Source organism: Odocoileus virginianus, chromosome 1 (genome assembly GCF_023699985.2).
Source record: "Odocoileus virginianus isolate 20LAN1187 ecotype Illinois chromosome 1, Ovbor_1.2, whole genome shotgun sequence".
Classification (NCBI taxonomy): domain Eukaryota; kingdom Metazoa; phylum Chordata; class Mammalia; order Artiodactyla; family Cervidae; genus Odocoileus; species Odocoileus virginianus.
The window spans coordinates 71,258,717-71,280,324 of record NC_069674.1 but is presented as its reverse complement, the minus strand read 5'-3'; the positions used below and the strand labels follow the sequence as shown (position 1 = coordinate 71,280,324).

At 41.6% G+C, this 21,608-nt stretch overlaps 1 protein-coding gene across 3 annotated transcripts in view; it reads right to left on the bottom strand.

Moving 5' to 3' along the window:
- CCDC146 (coiled-coil domain containing 146) overlaps positions 1-21,608 on the bottom strand; it is a 140,359-nt gene that overhangs the window by 28,745 nt on the left and 90,006 nt on the right. Inside the window, exons 3-9 of one of the 3 annotated variants that reach the window (XM_020880313.2) lie at positions 20,355-20,437; positions 15,798-16,007; positions 10,830-10,887; positions 8,809-8,985; positions 4,768-4,841; positions 3,654-3,881; positions 2,819-3,005 (exon numbers count right to left, since the gene is read on the bottom strand). In XM_020880313.2, the coding sequence (XP_020735972.1) occupies positions 2,819-3,005; positions 3,654-3,881; positions 4,768-4,841; positions 8,809-8,985; positions 10,830-10,887; positions 15,798-16,007; positions 20,355-20,437 (1,017 nt within the window). The remainder of the gene's footprint in view (positions 1-2,818; positions 3,006-3,653; positions 3,882-4,767; positions 4,842-8,808; positions 8,986-10,829; positions 10,888-15,797; positions 16,008-20,354; positions 20,438-21,608) is intronic. The other 2 variants (XM_070469693.1, XM_070469704.1) reach the window with 2 other exon arrangements.

Genomic DNA, 21,608 nt, shown 5'->3' with positions numbered 1-21,608 from the left:
CTAAAATTCTGTTTAGTGTGTGTCATATTTTAGAACCAATATTGTGACTGTTACAAGCTTATAACTGCTTTTGAGATCACCAATAGATATTTCTCTACGTGACAAGCTATCTTACTGCTCCATTCAACTTATCTTTCATTCCACTTTTAAGGAAAATGTTTTGTTGAGTCAGCATTAGCAACATATTTGATAGACTAACTTCACTTACTACTGGAACCACCATAGTAGATTACTAAAAGCCATGATAATTTTTGTCTTATTATTCTTTAAAGAAATCTTACTATGGTTATTTGCTTAATAAACAAGGATTGTTTTATTAATAAAAGCAACATTTACTGGTCTTAAGAGCCTGCTATTCACCACATCTAGGTTTCCAGCAATTCTTAGAATAAATATTTTAACTGCTCATCACTGTAGATCTCATTGTGGGTGAGGTGGAGTACCAGAAAGTCTGTGTTTATCCAAAGTTCCAACTTAACTTTCTAATGTGCAAGGCTTTGGGCTAAGATGGAATAGCTTGCAGTAAGCCAGTACTTTGAGTAAGAATAACTTGAAAAGTTGGATTAAAAAATACATTTGAAGGTATAAGATTTGCAAAGATCTAGAGTCTTCAAAAGTTCTAACATTATCTGGGATAAAAGAATTTATACTGGACTCTAATAAGTCAAGGATGAATGATGTAATCTTAAGGGTAGCCACTGAAAGACTAAAAAGAGAGTGCAAAACTAATGCATATCAAAAAATGGGGAAAATAGAAAATAGAAAAATTCATCTTTTTTATTAATTTGAAAGAAGAAAAGACAAGAGAAAAAATGGTACAAAAAATAGATAAGACAGAGAAAAAGCAATAGTAATACAGCGGCCATAAGCCCAAATGTATCTGTGCATGCTCAGTTGTTTTGCGACCCCATGGACTGCAGCCCGCCAAGCTCCTCTGTCCATGGGATTTCCCCAGCAAGAATACTACAGTGGATTGCCATTTTCTTCTCTAGCAAATGTGCTTTTGGACTAAATATAAGAACTGAAAGGAAGAAATTTTCAGACTAGATATTAAAAAGTATATGCTGTGTATGAAAAACACTCCTGGATAAGGACACAGAAGGAATGAAAGTAAATGGATAGAGGAGGAAATAACTATGAAAACAACAACAAATAAAGTAGTGTAATGGTTGATGTAGAAAATGTAAGCTTTTATAGAAAAAAACATTTTTAGAGTTTAAAACTTTTCAGTTATAAAGGAATCAATCTACATGTAGGAATTTTAATAAAACTATTAAAAATAGATGAGAAACATAAATACTATTGTTTTAATAATAAAAATAATAAACATTCTGTTTTGTAAAAGTGTGCAAAGCATTTTTCACCCCAATGAGATATAAAAAAGTTCATGAGTGCCATCTGACAGTAAGATCAAGACCTAGTCATTTAGAACATTCATAACTCTACAAGTTATTTTCACAATTTAATAAAAGTTGGTCTTTCAATCATGATAGGGTAGGTTATTGCCTCAGAAACAAGTCTAACTATCATTACCCAAAAGCATGAAAGCTTATTTCTTGCTCTGACAAAGTGGCCAGTCAAGGTGGTTCTTCAAGACCACAGTTGGCTCAGTATTCCTGAACGCATTTATTTACAACATTTCCATATAATCATTGGAAGTCACCACAATGGCCATGGGAGGGGGGAAAGGGGCTAGAGGTTCTCACACTGCTCTAGGATGGAAGGAACATGTGCCATTTCTGCCCACAATCCATTGACCAGAACCAGTCATATGATCCTGTTCAATCGCAGAGGGTACAAGGAAGTATAAACCTTTTATATACCCAGAAGGAGAGAATTAGGCTTATAGGTTAGAGTTGGAAGTGTCTACCATAGCTGGAAACTCCTGTTTACATTCCTGAGGTCACAAGAAAACAGGTGTGATTTTTGTACCCCCAGCTGCTTCATCTCAGAGACTGACCTCTCTTTCACCAAAGGAAGCACTGGCCAAGGCCGGGGCAAGGGGAAGCAGTCCTTTTTATGATTCACTGCCTTTCAGCAGTGCTTGGTCCATTAGCACAGGAGGTGCCGTGTGAAAGAGGAGGGAATCGGAGACAGTGGGACCTAAACCCCTCCACATGGGGGCACAGAGGTAGTAAGAAGGTGATAGCTATATTGAACCTTCTCTAGCTGCAGCACACCTCTGATACACACAGAATTTTTCAGGGAGCTGACACTGGGTTCTGATGGGCATTGGCTAATTGGAGGTGCAGGCTGGCTGTCTATCCACATTCACATCATCTGGTCTTGTTTCTGACTGTTGTAGTCTCAGTGACAGCATTCTGGATCTGACTCTTTGACCTCTTTCAAACATAGTGGGTCACTTGGTCCTACCCTGAAGTGAACCCATTAGCTCTTCCAGAACTGGATGGCCCGGCCCTACTGCTCCCCTGGCCAGGCTGATGCATGATCCCAATAAGACATTTCTCTAATCTTGGTATAACAAAACAATTGAAACATACTGTAAGGCTGGGGCCTCTATAACAGATTTTATGCATTTTAAAGCTATCTTTTATTTGTTCTTTTCCTTTCCCTCTTTCCCTATTGACAGCAAAAACAAGTTCTTGAAATGTTTTTGCTTCAGAAAGATGGTACTGAGGGAATCTCCTGGCTGTCTATGGTTAGGACTTCGTACTGTCACTGCTGAGGGCCTGGATTCAATCCCTGGTCAGGGAACTAAGATCCCACAAGCTGCACCAGTGCTCCTCAAAGGAAAAAAAGAACAAACCAAAAAGATGGCACTGAGCTTGCAAACCAGATAGCAGTGTCCAGCACCCACCTCTAACAGAAGCCTTTGATGCAGTGCTTGAGTTTGAGTGAGCGCATCCCAGGACACTTTCAAGAGTAGCTCCATTTTTTTTAAATTTCGAAAATCTCGGTCTTTCTCTCTTTGCTTTCGAGAAAGTTCATCGTGGTAGTTATGCTTGTCAATAAGACAGTTTCGTAAATTGAGATCCAAGATCCCTCTGTTTCAGGTAAAAAGAGAATATGAAAGTGATTTGTCATCAACTGCCCTTCTTCAAGGTAGCATGGTCAGCAGATATATACAGAACTATTTTCATGTTAGAATCAAATTTTAAGTAATGCCAAAAGCAATTTCATTTGCAAGTTCTTGTCAGTGTCACAGTCATAAAAACCCAAATGGAAGAGCAAATTGGCAGAGACAGAAGCTCCTAGTTTCTCTGAAATTTTACTTAAAAATGAGAATCAACACTCTCCTAGAGACTCATATCATGGAATTGCTCCCTTTAGGAAAAAATATCATGATTACCTCAGAAATACTGTAATCTGCAGGGGGAAAAAATAAATCCTTCAATTATAGCACACTCCAATGATACAATTTTCCAGAGGTACATTAGAGAAACTTAAAAAAAAAATACAATAAATTGCGTCCTTAAGATTTGGTCACAAGAAATCGAGGACAATGAAGAATAAAGGATAGAAAAATACTTTGAAATGCTTTATTTAATAATATATTTTTATTAATGGTAAAATGATTTAAAATTCTATAAAAATGTTTACTAAGTGAATATAAATCCATTTGAGATTATTTTGAATCTTAAAATATAAATCAAAGAAATATTTAGATGACAAAACACATTAATATAACAGACCTTTCAGTTAGTGAACTTGCTTCATTCTCTCTAGTTAATTCTAATAGCTTGACCAATTGGTTATATTCTCGCTCTTTAATTTCAAGTAAGGCCCGTTTGCCTTCAACTTCCTTTATTACATCCTCCTTCTCTTCCATTACAGCATTAATTTTGGTTTCAACTTTCTTTAGGCAATCATTTAGCTCTTTGAGTTCGTATTCCAAGACAAGTTTTTTCTTTTCCATTTCTCTGTGGGGATACATATGTACATATATATGTATGTACACAACACGTTCACACATACACATTTGCCTTATTTTGAGCCCTGAATGTCCTCACCTGTTTGTACTTTCTAACCAGGCAACAGAAGTTCTAGTCATAAAATCAGAAGTGAGATGAAGACCACAGATGAGTGGGACTGAGGGGGTATCTCCACTGAGTGTCCCTGAGGGTAAGCATTTGTCCAGCTTCTCTACTTTCTCCCCAGGTCCCTGGCACTACCATCTCTTGGGATCCAACCCTCATACTCTGAACGGACCTAAATTTCTCAACATTGGTACTGGTGGGGCTTGGGTTTTAGAACCACTACTACTGTCTGTCTCCTTTCCCCCCTCTTCTCCAGACTTTTGTATCTCCACTGATAGGTCTTTTTTGGTTCCTCTAAACTTTGAGAATTTTCTCTGTGATTTCTGCCTGCAGTCTACTCTAAATGTGTAGGGGCTTATGCACACAGATCACTGACAAGTGAAGAATTGCTGTTTTTTTGGGCTTCAGGCATCTGGCTGGCTGACATATCTAGACCATGAGATTCTATGCAGTTCAAACAACTTATTCCATATGCAGTTCTGTTAAAGTCAGTTAGAGCTCTCCATAGAGATATGCTTTATATATTAGAAAGAGAATATTGTCCCAAAATTAAGACATAAATAAGTGTTAGGAATGACAGTAATGGGCTGCACCACATTCTTTTAAAAAACTTAATATGTACAACCTAGAGAGAGCCAAATGCAGATATTTCTAAAATTATAGCAGTAATTTGATATGTTCTGTGGCTAATATTCTTATTTTAGCATTTACACATAACTTGGGGAAATGTGGGCCGGAGGGATAGAAAATAAAAAATATTAAACCATACACTTTTTTGCGTGTTGTTTTTTCTATCTCTTTTCCAATTTGTACGGGGATGGATTGATGGTGGACCACTTCATCCTAGTAAAGAAATGGAGCCATGTTAAATTATGTACTCTTAATGAGAAGCAGTTAAGCAAATTAAATAGAAGAGAGAGAAAGGAGCTACAAGGTGTAGAATTTTTACTATCTGTCCTGTACCCTGCAGTGTGCTTTAATTATTCCATTTAATTCTCACAATGACCTTTCAAGATGGTAGTGATTACCATTTGAAAGAGAAGCTGACTGACTGTAGTGAATGCTGTGGGTGTTCTGCCCAGGTTCTCTTTATGGAGATACACCCATCCCTCAGAGGTTCTGAAGGCTGCTAACAGCTTATGCTTGCTCTCTCCACGGAGCGCCATGGCTGTGCAGAATTGCCCTGGCAGTGGGTGGGGGTTGGGGGTGGGTGGGTAGGGGGATGGAAGGAAGAGGGGCACAGGCGGTGACTCATGCAGAGGTCCAGCAGCCCACCCCCAACTCAGGGTGGAACAACTTCTGTGGTGCGATTCATGATCTGAGTTCCCCAGGGGATCAGGTTGAAACCAGGGGTGTCCTGAAACCTTGTTTTGGCCTGACTTCTTCCACAGCTCTGTCCTATTTCCCTCACTCACCTGTCTGATTCTCCTTAGAGCTTTAGCTCCGTGAATACGCATCTTAATCTCTAAGGCTGAGGCTAAGAGAAGGTAAATGATTTTCCCAGAGTCACATAACTCCTAAGCAGTAAGGCCAAGATCAGAAGCTAACTTTGTCCAACACCGCTTTGCACTATGCTCTATGGATTCACAGAAGATTCACTTTTAGCCTCAAGAATGGTGTGTACATACATGGCAGGGGGTGTGGAAGAAACCCTTCCCACCTGAGGATCATGCTGGACTTTGGGGCCTGGGGTAACACAGATGCTTGGGACTTGAAGACATCCCTGCAGTGTGGTATATTTCTGGGGTTTTTCTAGGTCTTGAGCAGATCGAAATTTTGTGAGGCTAAAACTTGTACAATTTGGGGAATTCTTTTTAAGAGAAAGAATCACAAGTTACAAATGCTAAACTAGGTTTAGGGCCTTTGAGGCGGTTCATGCATGTGAGAGGCTGCAGCCTTAGCTTCACTGGGTTCCTTGTAAATCCATCTCGGCTCAGTGTCCATGTTCTAGGTGGCAGCTGGGTATGTCTTGGCCAACTGCTTCTTCTCTTAAGGAGGAGGTCAGAGTGAATCCTAATTCTAAGCCAAGGCATCTCAGATGTGTTGCTTTAAAAAATAACTCTAAATCAAAGAGGACACAAACAGATGGAGAAATATACCGTGTTCAAGGATTGGAAGAATCAATATTGTCAAAATGGCTATACTACCCAAAGCAATCTATAGATTCAATGCAATCCCTATCAAGCTACCAACGGTATTTTTCACAGAACTAGAACAAATAATTTCACAATTTGTATGGAAATACAAAAAACCTCGAATAGCCAAAGTAATCTTGAGAAAGAAGAATGGAACTGGAGGAATCAACCTGCCTGACTTCAGACTATACTACAAAGCCACAGTCATCAAGACAGTATGGTACTGGCACAAAGACAGAAATATAGATCAATGGAACAGAATAGAAAGCCCAGAGATAAATCCATGAACCTATGGTCACCTTATCTTCGACAAAGGAGACAAGGATATACAATGGAAAAAAGACAACCTCTTTAACAAGTGGTGTTGGGAAAACTGGTCAACCACTTGTAAAAGAATGAAACTAGAACACTTTCTAACACCATACACAAAAATAAACTCAAAATGGATTAAAGATCTAAATGTAAGACCAGAAACTATAAAACTCCTAGAGGAGAACATAGGCAAAACACTCTCCAACATAAATCACAGCAGGATCCTCTATGACCCACATCCCAGAATATTAGAAACAAAAGCAAAAATAAACGGGACCTAATGAAACTTAAAAGCTTTTGCACAACAAAGGAAACTATAAGCAAGGTGAAAAGACAGCCCTCAGATTGGGAGAAAATAATAGCAAACGAAGCAACAGACAAAGGATTAATCTCAAAAATATACAAGCAACTCCTCCAGCTCAACTCCAGAAAAATAAATGACCCAATCAAAAAATGGGCCAAAGAACTCAACAGACATTTCTCCAAGGAAGACATACAGATGGCTAAAAAACACATGAAAAGATGCTCAACATCACTCATTATCAGAGAAATGCAAATCAAAACCACAATGAGGTACCATTACATGCCAGTCAGGATGGTTGCTATCCAAAAGTCTATAAGCAATAAATGCTGGAGAGGGTGTGGAGAAAAGGGAACCCTCTTACACTGTTGGTGGGAATGCAAACTAGTACAGCCACTATGGAAAACAGTGTGGAGATTTCTTAAAAAGCTGGAAATAGAATTGCCATATGACCCAGCAATCCCACTTCTGGGCATACACACCAAGGAAACCAGATCTGAAAGAGACACATACACCCCAATGTTCATCGCAGCACTGTTTATAATAGCCAGGACATGGAAGCAACCTAGATGCCCATCAGCAGACGAATGGATAAGGAAGCTGTGGTACATATACACCATGGAATATTACTCAGCCATTAAAAAGAATTTATTTGAATCAGTTCTAATGAGATGGATGAAACTGGAGCCCATTATACAGAGTGAAGTAAGCCAGAAAGATAAAGACCATTACAGTATACTAACACATATATATAGAATTTAGAAAGATGGTAACGATAACCCTATATGCAAAACAGAAAAAGAGACACAGATGTATAGAACAGACTTTTGGACTCTGTGGGAGAAGGCGAGGGTGGGATGTTTCAAGAGAACAGCATCGAAACATGTATATTATCTAGGGTGAAACAGATCACCAGCCCAGGCTGGATGCATGAGATAAGTGCTCGGACCTGGTGCACTGGGAAGACCCAGAGGGATCGGGTGGAGAGGGAGGTGGGAGGGGGGATCGGGATGGGGAACACATGTAAATCCATGGCTGATTCATGTCAATGTATGACAAAACCCACTACAATATTGTAAAGTAATTAGCCTCCAACTAATAAAAAAAATAAAAAAAAAATAACTCTAGGTTACTTAAATTGTTTCAAGACCTGTTGCAAAATATTTAAAAATAAAATGAATTTTAATTATTTCTTAAAACATAAATATGTTTTAGGAAAGAGTCAGACACAACTGAGCAACTGAACTGAACTGAAAACATAAATATGGGCCTTGTATAATATTCACAGTGAGAGGGAAGTGATGTGAAATCAAACAGGCAGACAAGGATAAAGTAATGTGTGTTAGTTGCTCAGTCGTGTCCGACTCTTTGCGACCCCATGGACTGTAGCCCACCAGGCTCTTTTGTCCGTGGGATACTCCAGGCAAGAATACTGGAGTAGGTTGCCATTTTTATAAAGAGGTTAGGACATTTGGTTGCTCTTGAAGGACGTGATTGTGTTTGTGACACTGCTTTCTAATATTGGAAAATGCTTGGCGAGGTCTCAGTTCAGTCCAGTTCAGTCGCTCAGTCGTGTCCGACTCTTTGTGACCCCATGAATCGCAGCACGCCAGGCCTCCCTGTCCATCACTAACTCCCGGAGTTTACTCAAACTCATGTCCATGGAGTCAGTGATGCCATCCAGCCATCTCATCCTCTGCCATCCCCTTCTCCTCCTGCCCCCAATCCCTCCCAGCATCAGGGTCTTTTCCAATGAGTCAACTCTTCGCATGAGGTGACCACAGTATTGGAGTTTCAGCTTCAGCATCAGGTCTAGAGAAACCTTTACTCCCAGTCAGGGCCCAACTTAGAGTGATGCTACTGAATATTCAGAAATCTTTTGTGAATCCCCAGAGCCCAGGTTTAGTTTGATAGGATCAATCACAACTGCATAACATTTCAGTTTGTGTGTTTTGGTCTTTATCAAACCTCTGTAGTCAATGCAAAAAGTGCAATGATACTCATGCATCTTCATGTCCTTGCAGATACAATGTTTACATATGTATGAGTTGAAGTAGCATACCTTTAAGGTGACCTGATATTCAAGCAGCTCTTCTAGCTCCTTCTGCTCCTTTAGTAATTGCTTTTGCTTACATGTCAGATCTTCCCGTAAATTTTTAATTTCTAATTTCTTCTGCATTACTTCCTTACGTAATTCTTCAGTGCTTTCTCTCAATAGTCTCATCTTCTTCTCCATTTCCTTTAAAAGGCATGAAAACCATCAGGTTATACAGAGTCTGAGCAAGCATCTGTTTGGCAAAAAATCAAATTAAAAAATTTACTTACCATTTTGATTATATTTGTTTTGAGCTTCATAAATTATTTCTTACAGAGTTAAATGCAACTTTTGATTTCCAACCTCTTCAATAAACGCATAGCAATTATATTGTGTGTTAAACGTTTTACATTAGATTTGAACTCTTCTATTTTTTTAAATTAATGCTCTTTTCTGTCTTCCTACATTTTAAATGTTTCCTTTTTCTGAGTTAATGTTTATTTGATACGAAAAGGCATTAGTAAAAATTTCTAGCCTTTTTCTAGTAGCTTTGTGATTTGACAAATCAGATACAAATAATGTTTGAATATCTAAGTTATGGTTAGTCTGAGTCACACGTGAGAGTTAAAGATTAGGGAGTTCATATTAGGAATGTCTAATCCTTGACATTCCTTAATCACCCACTCTCATTAATACTACTTCTCTAACTCATGCACATTCTTCTCAAATGCCCTCTGCCTCAGACTCCTAACAGGGCTTTGACTGTTTCCCGTGACTGATTATCTGAGGAGTGTTTAGTTTATGAGAGAGAAGCCTTCTTGTACTCAGGAGGGTCACACATTACTAATGACTAAGGGGAAGGATCCACTTGGCCTTCTCTGGCCTTTCTGCTTATGGCTGTCTTCCACAGCTGCTCCTGGAGGGTAAAATTGGTGAGTGATCCTATGATCTGAAACTAAAATTCAACATAAGTTTTTCCTATACAATCTCTGTTGAAAATGGTGGTTAGGAATACTTATATGATAGTATATAATACATACATATATATACATTCTTACATTCATATATAATATGTATATTCATACTCATATATGTAATAGTATCTTACTCTATGTTTAACAGGTTTTTGTGCCTTGGAATTAAACCACCAACAACATACTTTTTTAATAAAACCATTCAGAAGGTGTAGTGCAGTCCCATTCAATGTGATGTGTGCTGATTTTCCATTTACTTTCTATGATAGATAGCCAAAAAAAGGGACATAAATTCCTCCTATTCTTGTTTGCATGCCTCTTTGCAATATGGCTGTGTCATATTTAGATGTAGGACCTCTGCCCCTTGATTCCAGATGTGGCACTATGACTTGCTTGGACCAATGTGATGTTACCAACAGTGATTTAAGCAGAGGCTCAAAAACTGCTTGTGTTGAGGTTTGTCCTTTCTTGAGACTATTTGTCTCTTTCTTGACACTGGAAACCCTTCCATCATCATGAGACTAACCAGTGACATGTGACCTTAGACCAACTACACCAAAATGACTGACATAAAGCCATCCTAGGTCATCCAACCCCAACTGAGCCAGCTCAGGCTAGAAGAATTCACAACTGTTGAAAATAAGAAATGGCTGTTGTTTTAAACTAGTGTGTTTTAGGGAAGTTTGTTAGGCATGAATTACTAAGTGATACATCTGTATAAAAGTTTCTTACAATAAGCTCGAGACATTCAGGAAGCTAAGAGAGTAATAACTATAGCAAAAATAATGTTTTTAAGTAGCAACCATAGAATCCTTTTTTCTTCTGAAAACAAAGCAGATCTTGTCCAACCAAACACAACCTAAATTAGATGTCAAGTAGCTAAATCCTGTAATAGGCACACTTATGCTTACTGCAGAAGTTATACAGGTATTCCTTTCATCATCATCCATAGTTAAGACTTCTGGGCCTTTCAAATATTTCAGGATATGGTTTCTGTGATAAACATTAATATTTATCAAAAAGGTTATTTCAATCCAGCTGTATTTAACAAAGGCTAGATCATCTAAGACTTACTCCTGGCTTAGGTATCTTCTCGAATTCCTTTAGTATGAGGTTTTTTTCTTCCACTAAGCTGCAAAAAAAAAAAAAGCAACTTTGACAAAGTACAAAAAAGTACACTATTTGCACAGTAATAATTTTCTACTTTGTCTTCTCAGAACACACTCTCAGGTGTGTTTGTCAGCCTGGTGTCCATCCTTCATGATGGCTTTACTGACTCCCCCAGGCTCATGTAGGGGCTCCCTCTTCAGTCACCCCTAACACTGTACACACAACCGTCAAAGGAGTTTTCTCGCCACATTGTAGCTGCTTGGGATCACAACCTCCCCTCCAGACTCAGGTTCCTTCCAGGCAGGCTCTGGGATTTTCCTTTATATTATTTACAAGAAACTAGCACCTGTCTGGATTACTGCTACAGCCTTTACTGGTTCCATCAAATTAGCAGATCCCACTAGCCAGTAGGTCTGAAGAGGACAGGTTAATTTTTATGAAACTGTATTTGCAATAAGTAAATGAAGGTTTTTGCAATAACTGTGTGCCACACAGAATTTTATAGGTTAGTTGTGTGGACTGTAGGCTGAAGCTGAATTTCTTCAGAGTTTTGAGTACTTATACCTTTGCCTTTTAGAAAGAAAAAGAGTGTGGGACCCCATGGACTCACCCACCAGGCCCCTCTGTCCATGGAATTCTTTCTCCAGGCAAGAACACTGGAGTGGGTAGCCATTCCCTTCTCCAGGGGATCTTCCCAACCCAGTGACCAAACCCAGGTCTCTCACACTGCAGGCCAATTCTTTACTATCTGAGCCACCAGGGAAACCCTTTCCTTTTAGAGCTTGTATATTTAGTTCAGTTCAGTTCAGTCACTTGGTCGTGTCTTGACTCTTTGAGACCCCATGGACTGCAGCACACCAGGCCTCCCTGTCCATCACCAACTACCGGACTTTACTCAAACTCATGTCCATTGAGTTGGTGATGACATCCAACCTGTGTATGTATTGCTATTTTACCTCCAAGCTGTGGATCCTGCACCTCAGCTGTGTTGCCACCAGGGGGTGATAGTGTGCTGCCATCTCTGGGTTGCAAAGCCCACCTGAGAGTCCCCAAAATGGTGACATGAGACTCTCCCACAAGATAAGACTTAGTCTCTTCTTTAAATATAAAATGTTTTTTTTCTTGAGCAAACATAAAATGGCTAATTCTTTTGAACGTTTTAGATTAATTAAATTTCAATCATACATTTTCCTCTTTTTCATTAAGAGCCATTGAAACTGAGGAGTCAGGCACCTCTTCCAAAGTCACCAGTCAAGGCTAAACTGAGTTTCAAACTCAGCTCTATCTGACTTCAAGGCACTGTTCAGTATCACGCTATACCTGGAATACACTCTTATTGAAATATTGCACTGTTTTTTAGAATTTAGATTGCTTTAGATTTTTTGCTTTTATAAATAATAATAGGCATCTTCATGCATTGTCTTTTTTCTTGTTTTGGATTCTCATTTTTGTGGGGCATTACTGGGATGAGAAAAAGTTATTGTGTGTGTGCCTTTTGGTATACATAAACCTCTAGCCTTTCAAACTGACATTAAAATCTAAAACTGACACTTGCAGCTTTCCTGACTCAGGGGTGTTTCAGCATCAGAGCTCCTCAGGATTCATTTCTTTCCTGTAGCAAGAGTCCTAACTGAAACCATGCCATCAAAGGATTTTGGTTTTAAGGACTTGCAGGCGAAGAAGCAATGCTGGAAGCTGCGTGTGCTGCCAAGTGCACGAGGCATCATCCACCATCAGGAGCAGAACCAGCTTGACTGGGTGGAAGTTGTAAGAAGGTCAGTTTCTTATCCAGTATAAGCAACAGCCATCTACGAGTCAGGCTGTCCAAAGCTGGGCTGCTCTGCTATGGGAGGCTGTGAGCCCCGTCGCTGGAGGTGTTTGAGCACACAGTGAGTGGTTACTGAGAGAAGGTTTGGGTGATTCTGAGAGTATTCAGGGCTGAGAACCTCTTTGGAGACCAACAGTTCTCAAACTCTGACAAGAATAAGAATCACATAGGAAGTATGTGAGCAACTCAAATGTTACCTTGGGTGGGAAGGCCTGGACAGAAAGTGGAATGGTTAGTGTTAGAGTTGGATCCACCTTTTAAACATGGATCTAAGGTGCTTCTCTTTCAGTTATGAGGACTATATGCAGCAAAACCTGTTCTAAGATGTTTCTGTTCTTGGTTGCCACATTTTTTTTTTTTAATGTTTAGAAGGTAAAATCTGTTCCAGCTGTGAGTATTTTCCTTACTACTAATCCTGATGATCTGCATGTCCCTCTGTCAGTCTAACTTTCTGGAATTCCAGAGGCAACACTAAAATAATCTCTCTGTTCCTTCCTTATCAGATCGGTTTGTTTCTTGGTTCCAACTTTGCTATCGCTGTTGGACTAAGAATGGAAAATGACTACTGAACCCCTGGTGAGCACCAACAGGGATCGAGGCACAGCCGAGGAAGCAGTCACCACGGCCGTGATCACACTGCCCAGCCCTGCACGCATGCGGCGCGCACGTCCCCCTCCGTGTCCGCCCGCAACAGACGGCACTGACCATGGCTCTGTTTCCCAGCTGACTGAGACTTGTCAGGACATTTCAGGTTTAGCATGAGAGACTCAGCTGATTTGCTGTCCAGATCTTTAGGATTTCTAGGAAGCAGAGAAGCCCCCAGAAGGTAACAAAGTAAAAGCTAGAAAAACCTTGAAAAGAATACTGAAAAGTCTTTTCAGGGAAAGTTTCTGGAAAAATAATGACTTCTACTTTGTTTCAAGTATAAGTTCTCAACAGTATTTATTTAATCACTTCATTATTTATTTGTACGTGTTTACTTATTGAAGTAGGTTGCATATTCATTCCTGAACTGCATACTTACCAAGAGATCATCAGTGAGTGTTAATCCAAAGCCAAAAACTGTTGCAACAGATTTAATCAACCAACCATGTAATTATACTTCCCTTAGCACTTATTAAGGAGTTTATATTATTTGAAAACATAAGAAAGTCAACTAAATTATAGAGGAAAAATCTTTTCTCTAGAATATTTAAACAATGTATTGTTCTTACTAGTTGCCAATGATTCAGAAGTTCCTAAAGATGCTGGGGTAGAGGAGTGCTAGTTATTTGGACTTCTGTTATTCAGGCCCAGAATAAAATGAGATTTTGTTGTGCTGGTCTGAAAAATATCATCTGTATATTTGGATGAATAGTTTTTTTTTTCCTCTCACTGGCTTGGTTTCTTTATTTTTATGTGGGGATGGAAATATCTAATTTCTTCCCAGGGAGGAAGTGTTGAGTGAATTTGTTTCCGTACCATGTAATACTAAGTATGTTAAGCCAGTGAAATACACAGCCTGTAAGTCTTTCCTAGTATTTATTTTGATATCACCATTATTTTTATGGAAATAAGTTTGTTAATTCTTGAGCTGCTAATAGTTGAGGATGCAGAGAAGTCTGCTTAAGCTAAAGTATTACATGTTAACAAATCCAAAAATAATACACACAAAACATTTCTGCAAATGTTCATTTTCAATGTTCTTGTTTACTGTAGATCACTGTACAGTCCCCACCCCACCCCCATCCCAAGCAACTCAATGAACAATTTGCCTGTCTATACCTAAAAGGCAAGAGTTCTGGTCATTTTTTTCCTTTCCTCTTGGCAGGAATACTTGGAAATTTTAAACAATTTAAATATCAACTGACTTATGTTCCTCTTACCCTTTCATGGAAATGTCAAGCATTCATATTTTCAATACTAATGAACAACTACCAATTGTTTTAATTTCATTATTTTCTCAACTGAAAGAGTGCTTACAGAGCACAGAAATAGCTAAGCTTTCTTTTTATAGATTTCACTGGTGAGCCTGAAACAAGTTTAGATTGAAAGACAAAGAAGAACTCAGATTTTTTTTCCCCCTGAATATAATTCTCCTGATTAGGCTAATCTTCATCCCCCAGTTGAAATAATAGGCCCCAAAGAGAGGATTCAAAACCAGGGCGAGCAAAGTCCTCCAAAGGTCACTAAAATCATTCCCTTATCTCTTGGCATGACTGAGTTCCATCACTCTGCAGGGAATCTACCTACTCTTAAAAATCGCCAGAGAAAGTTCTGCCACCTTAAATGGTAACACATTCTAGGAGAGATGGTTTGGCTTTCTCTCTGGTGGTACCCAGGCACAGCACATATCACAAAACCTGGACTGCAGTTGTTTTGAAATTCAATCTAAATTGTGTGATTTGCTGAACAAACTCTCACTGACTTGCTACTCATAGGAGGAATGTTAGAGGCAATTTTAGAAATAGCATTTATCCCTTTCAGCAATACACTTCCGCTTTAGTTAACTGAATGATATCCCCCAGATTTGGATAAGTGAATGTGTCTTCCAAAAGGATATCACTTTTTTCCTTGACCTTAAGGAATAGTCTAGTAATAGGAGAAGAGGGTTGATTATGTGGTCCCCGTTCCTATATTAGAAGAATCAAGGGAACCAGGTGTGGCCCTTAGCTCACGTAGGCCTGTTTGGAAAGTCCTCATGGGGCACTCGCCATGTGGACACGGGATCCGGTACCACAAAAAGAAAGGGCCACCACCAGGGCTGGAGAGACCACGAGTGTATGCCAAGCCTTTGTTCTATGGAGCGTGTTCTTTGGTTGCAGTTCCTGATGCTTATAGTTTTCCTGACACACGGAAACCACCACAGGATCTCCTCTTCCTGAGAGCATCTTCCTGAAACCTGAGCTTATTTTTCTAAAATTCCATAACCTTCTTGTTCAGGGACTGCCTGTTCTAGGGAATCAAGGAGAGAACTAGGCTTGTGGTTCCCTTATCATTGCTATCTCATATCCCCTGTACCTGAAATTCCTTCTTCAGTTAGTCTAAGTTTTTTCACTTAGTTTATATGGAAGCAGCTTTGCTTGCATCTGTCTTCAGCAAACTTGAGAGAATCGTGCACTTACCTATTCAGTCTGTACTGATTACGGAACTCTCTTTCCTTCACTGCGTTGTATTCATTTTGATACTTGAGAAGTTGTTCTCTCATTTTGGAAACTTCGGTGGTGAACGCCTGTGGAAAATTATCAGCTTGCTGCAGGTGAAACTGCTGCTCTTGTATTTGCTCAGTGAAACGTTTGGCATCCTGTAGCAGCTGGACCTCTGATTCTTGTGTGCTGGATCCCATAAAAACAGAGGTTTGCATAATGAGAAGTGTATACCTTTAATACCCTTAGTAGCTCCTGTGGGGGGTCTGGTGAGGTGTGGAGGGAGTATGTCCACACTGCTGCCCCGTTCCTTCCATTCCTGTGTTCAGTTCAATTCAGTGGCATTTCTGTGCCAAGTATTGCACTAGGCATTAAAAGCAAATGGAACTCACAATCTAGCCAAGGGGAGCAGACATGAGTAGGAAGCTGGAGTACCAGCTGACAAGTGCTGTCCCTTGTGTCTAGATCAAGATGGTGGGAGATGACAGAGAAAGGATTAATTGGATGGGAATGTGATATTTGCACTTGACTTTAAAGAATGATCATGAACTTCCAGGGGGTGAGAAGAATAATACCGAGAAGAGTGGATTCTCCCTCCAACTGCCCTAGCAACCCTGGCTTTCTTGAATTCTTGGATTCTCATGACCTGATTAAAGGAAAATCTTTTCTTCCTTAGTGATAAGAAAAAACAGTTAAATTTTCTAATGACACTTTACCAGGAGACTAGGAAGGAAAATTCTTCTATAAAATTATGAACTTAATTTAATATTTCTGATCATAACTCCAATGCCTGGCTACAGCTGGATGTGAATGTCACAGAAAAGAGCAGTACCTATAATTCCAAGTATATTCTATGGCTTTGGCCTTATCTTGGGAAAGGGTTAAGCATGTGGCTTGAGGCAGAATTGAATGAGCATAGAAATTGGACTTATTGGAATCGCCAGTATCTTCAAGGAATCACTGACCTATGGTGCAAGCTAGTGTCAGATCCAGCTTTATCAGCAGATTTGACTCTTCTTTCTCAGGAATCCTTCCTCCTTGCATTTGCTATCTCTCCTCTTCAGAAACAAGACCCTGCCAGTTCCTGTTTTAAAGGCAGCACTGTGTGCATGCTCCCCACCAACTTTTCTCACTAGGGTTCTGTTCATTTGCAGAGATGCCCAATGACTTAATCAAGCCTGTCTCGACTGAAGTTACCAGCCCCACCCATTTCTCAGTCTTTACTACATCATTTACTCAACAGCAAAACATTTATTGGGATATCAGATGTTAGGTACCAAATAGCAACAACAGTTATAAAGATACACATGTAATTTCCATTCATGAATACTAGAGTTATTTCTTACAATTCATTTCCTTGTATATACTGTATATATATGAAGTTACCTGATATCATTAACATGAGTCTTCAACTATGGAATTGTAAGGTATTGTCTTGGGCCATTGAGCCCATTTTCCCTCAGAAAGTAGGCATACACAGTGGTTATGGTTCCAGCCAGAACACAAATGGTAATTTACACACCTGAACTTGAAACAGAGCATCAGCAGAAGAGAATTTAACAACTCTTGTAACATGATTTCTATGGAAACCTCATTCAATTTCAGCTCAGCATTTGCAGCCTTTATCTGTCCTGCTGCAGCCCCAGCACCAAGAATGAGGAGTCTGCATCTTCATGTGTTTCCCACCCATCAGGCAGTGTGGGTGGAAGAGTGTGGTGGGTGTTCATTGTAATCACAAAAGAGGGAACTCTTTTGTGTTTGGGGAGGAGGTCAGAAGGAGGTAAAATGTGGTAGCAGAAGGGAAGTAGAAGGTGGTAAATTGAAGTAGTGGAAGGGAAGTAATGGTTTTGCGACACAGCCTGGAAGGAGGAAGAAAGAATGCCATGGCCTTGGTCCTGCGTGACTCTCACTGGAGTCCAGGGAGCTGAGTTGTGAGCCAGGCAAGGAGGCAGCCACATCAGCACCACACAGGGCTCTGTGGGGCTCTAGGTTAGAGTTACCCAGAGGGTGAGTCAGGTAACTGTGTGGAATTTCTCGCAGTAAAGCGGTGTGAAATATGTTGAAAAGATCACCCCAGACTTTCCATCTAAATCCTCTAAGTTCCTGAGTGCTGAGAGCTGCGTGTCGCGCTGGCAAGTGGGATGAGTTGTGGAGTCCCTGTTACAGGGGTGAGGGTGAGAATTTGGTTTCGGGCTGGGGAGGAGACAAAGCTGCGGGCTCTGAGGGTGGTTAGCAGCCAGGATGTAGCTGAGTGTATGAGAGTGGAGCCTGGGGAGGGCCACAGGCATGCGGCTCTGCTCTCGCTCTGAGGGTGGTTAGCAGCCGGGATGTAGCTGAGTGTATGAGAGTGGAGCCTGGGGAGGGCCACAGGCATGCAGCTCTGCTCTCGCTCTGAGGGTGGTTAGCAGCCGGGATGTAGCTGAGTGTATGAGAGTGGAGCCTGGGGAGGGCCACAGGCATGCAGCTCTGCTCTCGCTCTGAGGGTGGTTAGCAGCCGGGATGTAGCTGAGTGTATGTGAGTGGAGCCTGGGGAGGGCCACAGGCATGCAGCTCTGCTCTCGCTCTGAGGGTGGTTAGCAGCCGGGATGTAGCTGAGTGTATGAGAGTGGAGCCTGGGGAGGGCCACAGGGATGCAGCTCTGCTCTCGCTCTGACGGTGGTTAGCAGCCGGGATGTAGCTGAGTGTTTGTGAGTGGAGCCTGGGGAGGGCCACAGGGATGCAGCTCTGCTCTCGCTCTGACGGTGGTTAGCAGCCGGGATGTAGCTGAGTGTTTGTGAGTGGAGCCTGGGGAGGGCCACAGGGATGCAGCTCTGCTCTCGCTCTGAGGGTGGTTAGCAGCCGGGATGTAGCTGAGTGTATGAGAGTGGAGCCTGGGGAGGGCCACAGGGATGCGGCTCTGCTCTCGCTCTGAGGGTGGTTAGCAGCCGGGATGTAGCTGAGTGTTTGTGAGTGGAGCCTGGGGAGGGCCACAGGGATGCAGCTCTGCTCTCGCTCTGAGGGTGGTTAGCAGCCGGGATGTAGCTGAGTGTATGAGAGTGGAGCCTGGGGAGGGCCACAGGCATGCAGCTCTGCTCTCGCTCTGAGGGTGGTTAGCAGCCGGGATGTAGCTGAGTGTATGAGAGTGGAGCCTGGGGAGGGCCACAGGCATGCAGCTCTGCTCTCGCTCTGACGGTGGTTAGCAGCCGGGATGTAGCTGAGTGTATGAGAGTGGAGCCTGGGGAGGGCCACAGGCATGCAGCTCTGCTCTCGCTCTGACGGTGGTTAGCAGCCGGGATGTAGCTGAGTGTTTGTGAGTGGAGCCTGGGGAGGGCCACAGGCATGCAGCTCTGCTCTCGCTCTGACGGTGGTTAGCAGCCGGGATGTAGCTGAGTGTTTGTGAGTGGAGCCTGGGGAGGGCCACAGGGATGCAGCTCTGCTCTCGCTCTGAGGGTGGTTAGCAGCCGGGATGTAGCTGAGTGTTTGTGAGTGGAGCCTGGGGAGGGCCACAGGCATGCGGCTCTGCTCTCCTCCACTCCTCCCCCAGCTCCCATCCTCAAAGCAGCCAAATTCCTGGGCAAGGGAAGCAGTGGGAGTAATGGTTGGATATGGGCGAGGCGTCAGGGAGGGGAGGATGGCGTGTTTATTCACTGTGTCTCTCCTTGGATTTTAATGAAGACGTCATGCAAAGCCATGAGGCAGGAGGTGGAGAAAAGGAAGAAGGGGACTGGGGAGTAGCAGCACTACAGGATTTCCACTTCTTTCTTCACTCTCCTTCCCCCTTGATTCCCAGTGGCTGGTCGCACATGCTTAGGAAACCTTGTTGAATTATTCTGTTGTCGCCTAGTCTCTGACCTCTGCTGATTACAGCTGGGCTAAGGTGAGTGGCTGGGGATAGGAGGAACAGGTGAGAAGTAAAGACGGAAATCTTAGCAGAAGTGTACTGGAGTTGTTACAGAACCTCAACCTCTTGAGTGGTGAAGGTGGGGAGGAAAGAGTCTTAGAGGAGTGTCCTGTAGCAGAGAATGTCAGTGTCTCACCAGTCACCCAGGCCCACTCTAGTGGTCACCAGTAAGCTTGGTGGGCAGTTCTCATACATAACAACAGCATCTGTGTGCCTCTGCCCGAGAGCTTTCTCTGGCCATTGGAACTCACGGCTTCTCAGAGGGTAAGCTAGAAGTGTCAGGGGCTCATCTACCTAGAAGCAATCCTAGATCGACAGGAGATGGCAATTCGTGAACAGATACACCAGTGTTCTCACCCTTCAGTGGGAGAGGTCTCAGGCGTGTTCTGTAGTCGCTCAGAGCGTCCTCGGTGAGACTGAGCCCGGTTGTCGGCAGTGTTAACCTGAAGATTGACACATCCCCAGCTGGATAACTTTCTTCCCCATGTCACTTCCCCCCACCTCATGATAATTTTTGGTATCACTTCTTAAACTGCTTGAACTCAAATCTTTGTCTCAGAGTCTGCTTTGGGGAAAATGAAAAATGAGACGGGCCCCATTTCAAGGAGGAAGTAGAAGCAGGAGTAAACATGTCTCCGCGTTGGCAGACAGCGTACCTCATCACAGTGTCATGCAGCAAAGTGTACTTGGCTTTTAACTCTGCCATCCTGGTTCCAGGAAGTTTCCCCAGAGCATGGAGCTAGCAAAGAGAACACGAGGACACAAGACCACTATTAGCCATAACCCTCTTTGTGCTCGAAGCAAAGACAGAATGGATATATCATAAAATCTTTCAACTAAACATTAGGAAACACGCGGCAACGAGGCATATTAGAAAGGTGGCAGGTGTTCAGAGAAAATGGTTCTAGTACTATTCTGCCGAGTTCCTGGGAAAGTCTTTTACCTCTCAAGATGAATACTGTGATTTCTTCATCTGTTACCTGAGGGAAGGAATTGATTTAAATTCTTCCAACTCTAAAAAAAATCTCATATATCTAACTTTAGCAAACGAGGTACAGAGTATAAATTACTAGGGTGGCTATTTGTAAGTTGAAAGAACTAATAATTATTGAGCCTCTATTATGAGCAGCTGTTGTACATTAGCTATTTCATTCATGAAAATGTTTTGTGAATAGGAGTTTTTCCCTTTCAAACTGAAGTTTAGAAAGCTTAAGTAATTTGTTTCAAGTTACAGAAGTAGTTAACACCAGTCGTTGTTTAGTCACTAAGACATGTCCGACTCTTTTGTGACCCTGTGGACTGTAGCCTGCCAGGCCCCTCTGTTCATGGAATTTCCCAGGCAGGAATACTGGAGTGGGCTGCCATTTCCTCGACCAAGGGATCTTCCTGACCCAGGGATTGAACTCGTGTCTCTTGTACTGACAGGTGGATTGTTTACTGCTGAGCCCTACAAATGTCCCCAAATGTATTCATAAGCCACCTTAAATATAATTCATATGTAACTTTTTAAGTGTTGAATTTTTTTGATAGGTTGACCTAATATTTGATTTTATAAACATTTAATTAAACACATTTATTTTGGTTCTGCAGTTTTCTTTCTGTGTTTCTGAGCCAATATATAATTTATTTTGAATCGCAAACATTTTCACTGGCTTCAAAAAAGAATGCAGGCCATAGGCATTGTGCCTTTAAAGTCTAATTTCTTAAAAAAATTCACATGGGGCACTCTTAAAGGAGACAAGTAACTGGGAAAATGTTATGAAAAGGTTAAGTATGTGTGTGGGCTTATGTGGTTATGTGTGTACTAGGGAGCCCACACGGGAGCCAGCCTTGTAACTAGCAACAAACTGACCTAGTGAGATAGTCACTGAAGTTAAGCCATTAGGTAAGGTAATCATAGAATCGTATGT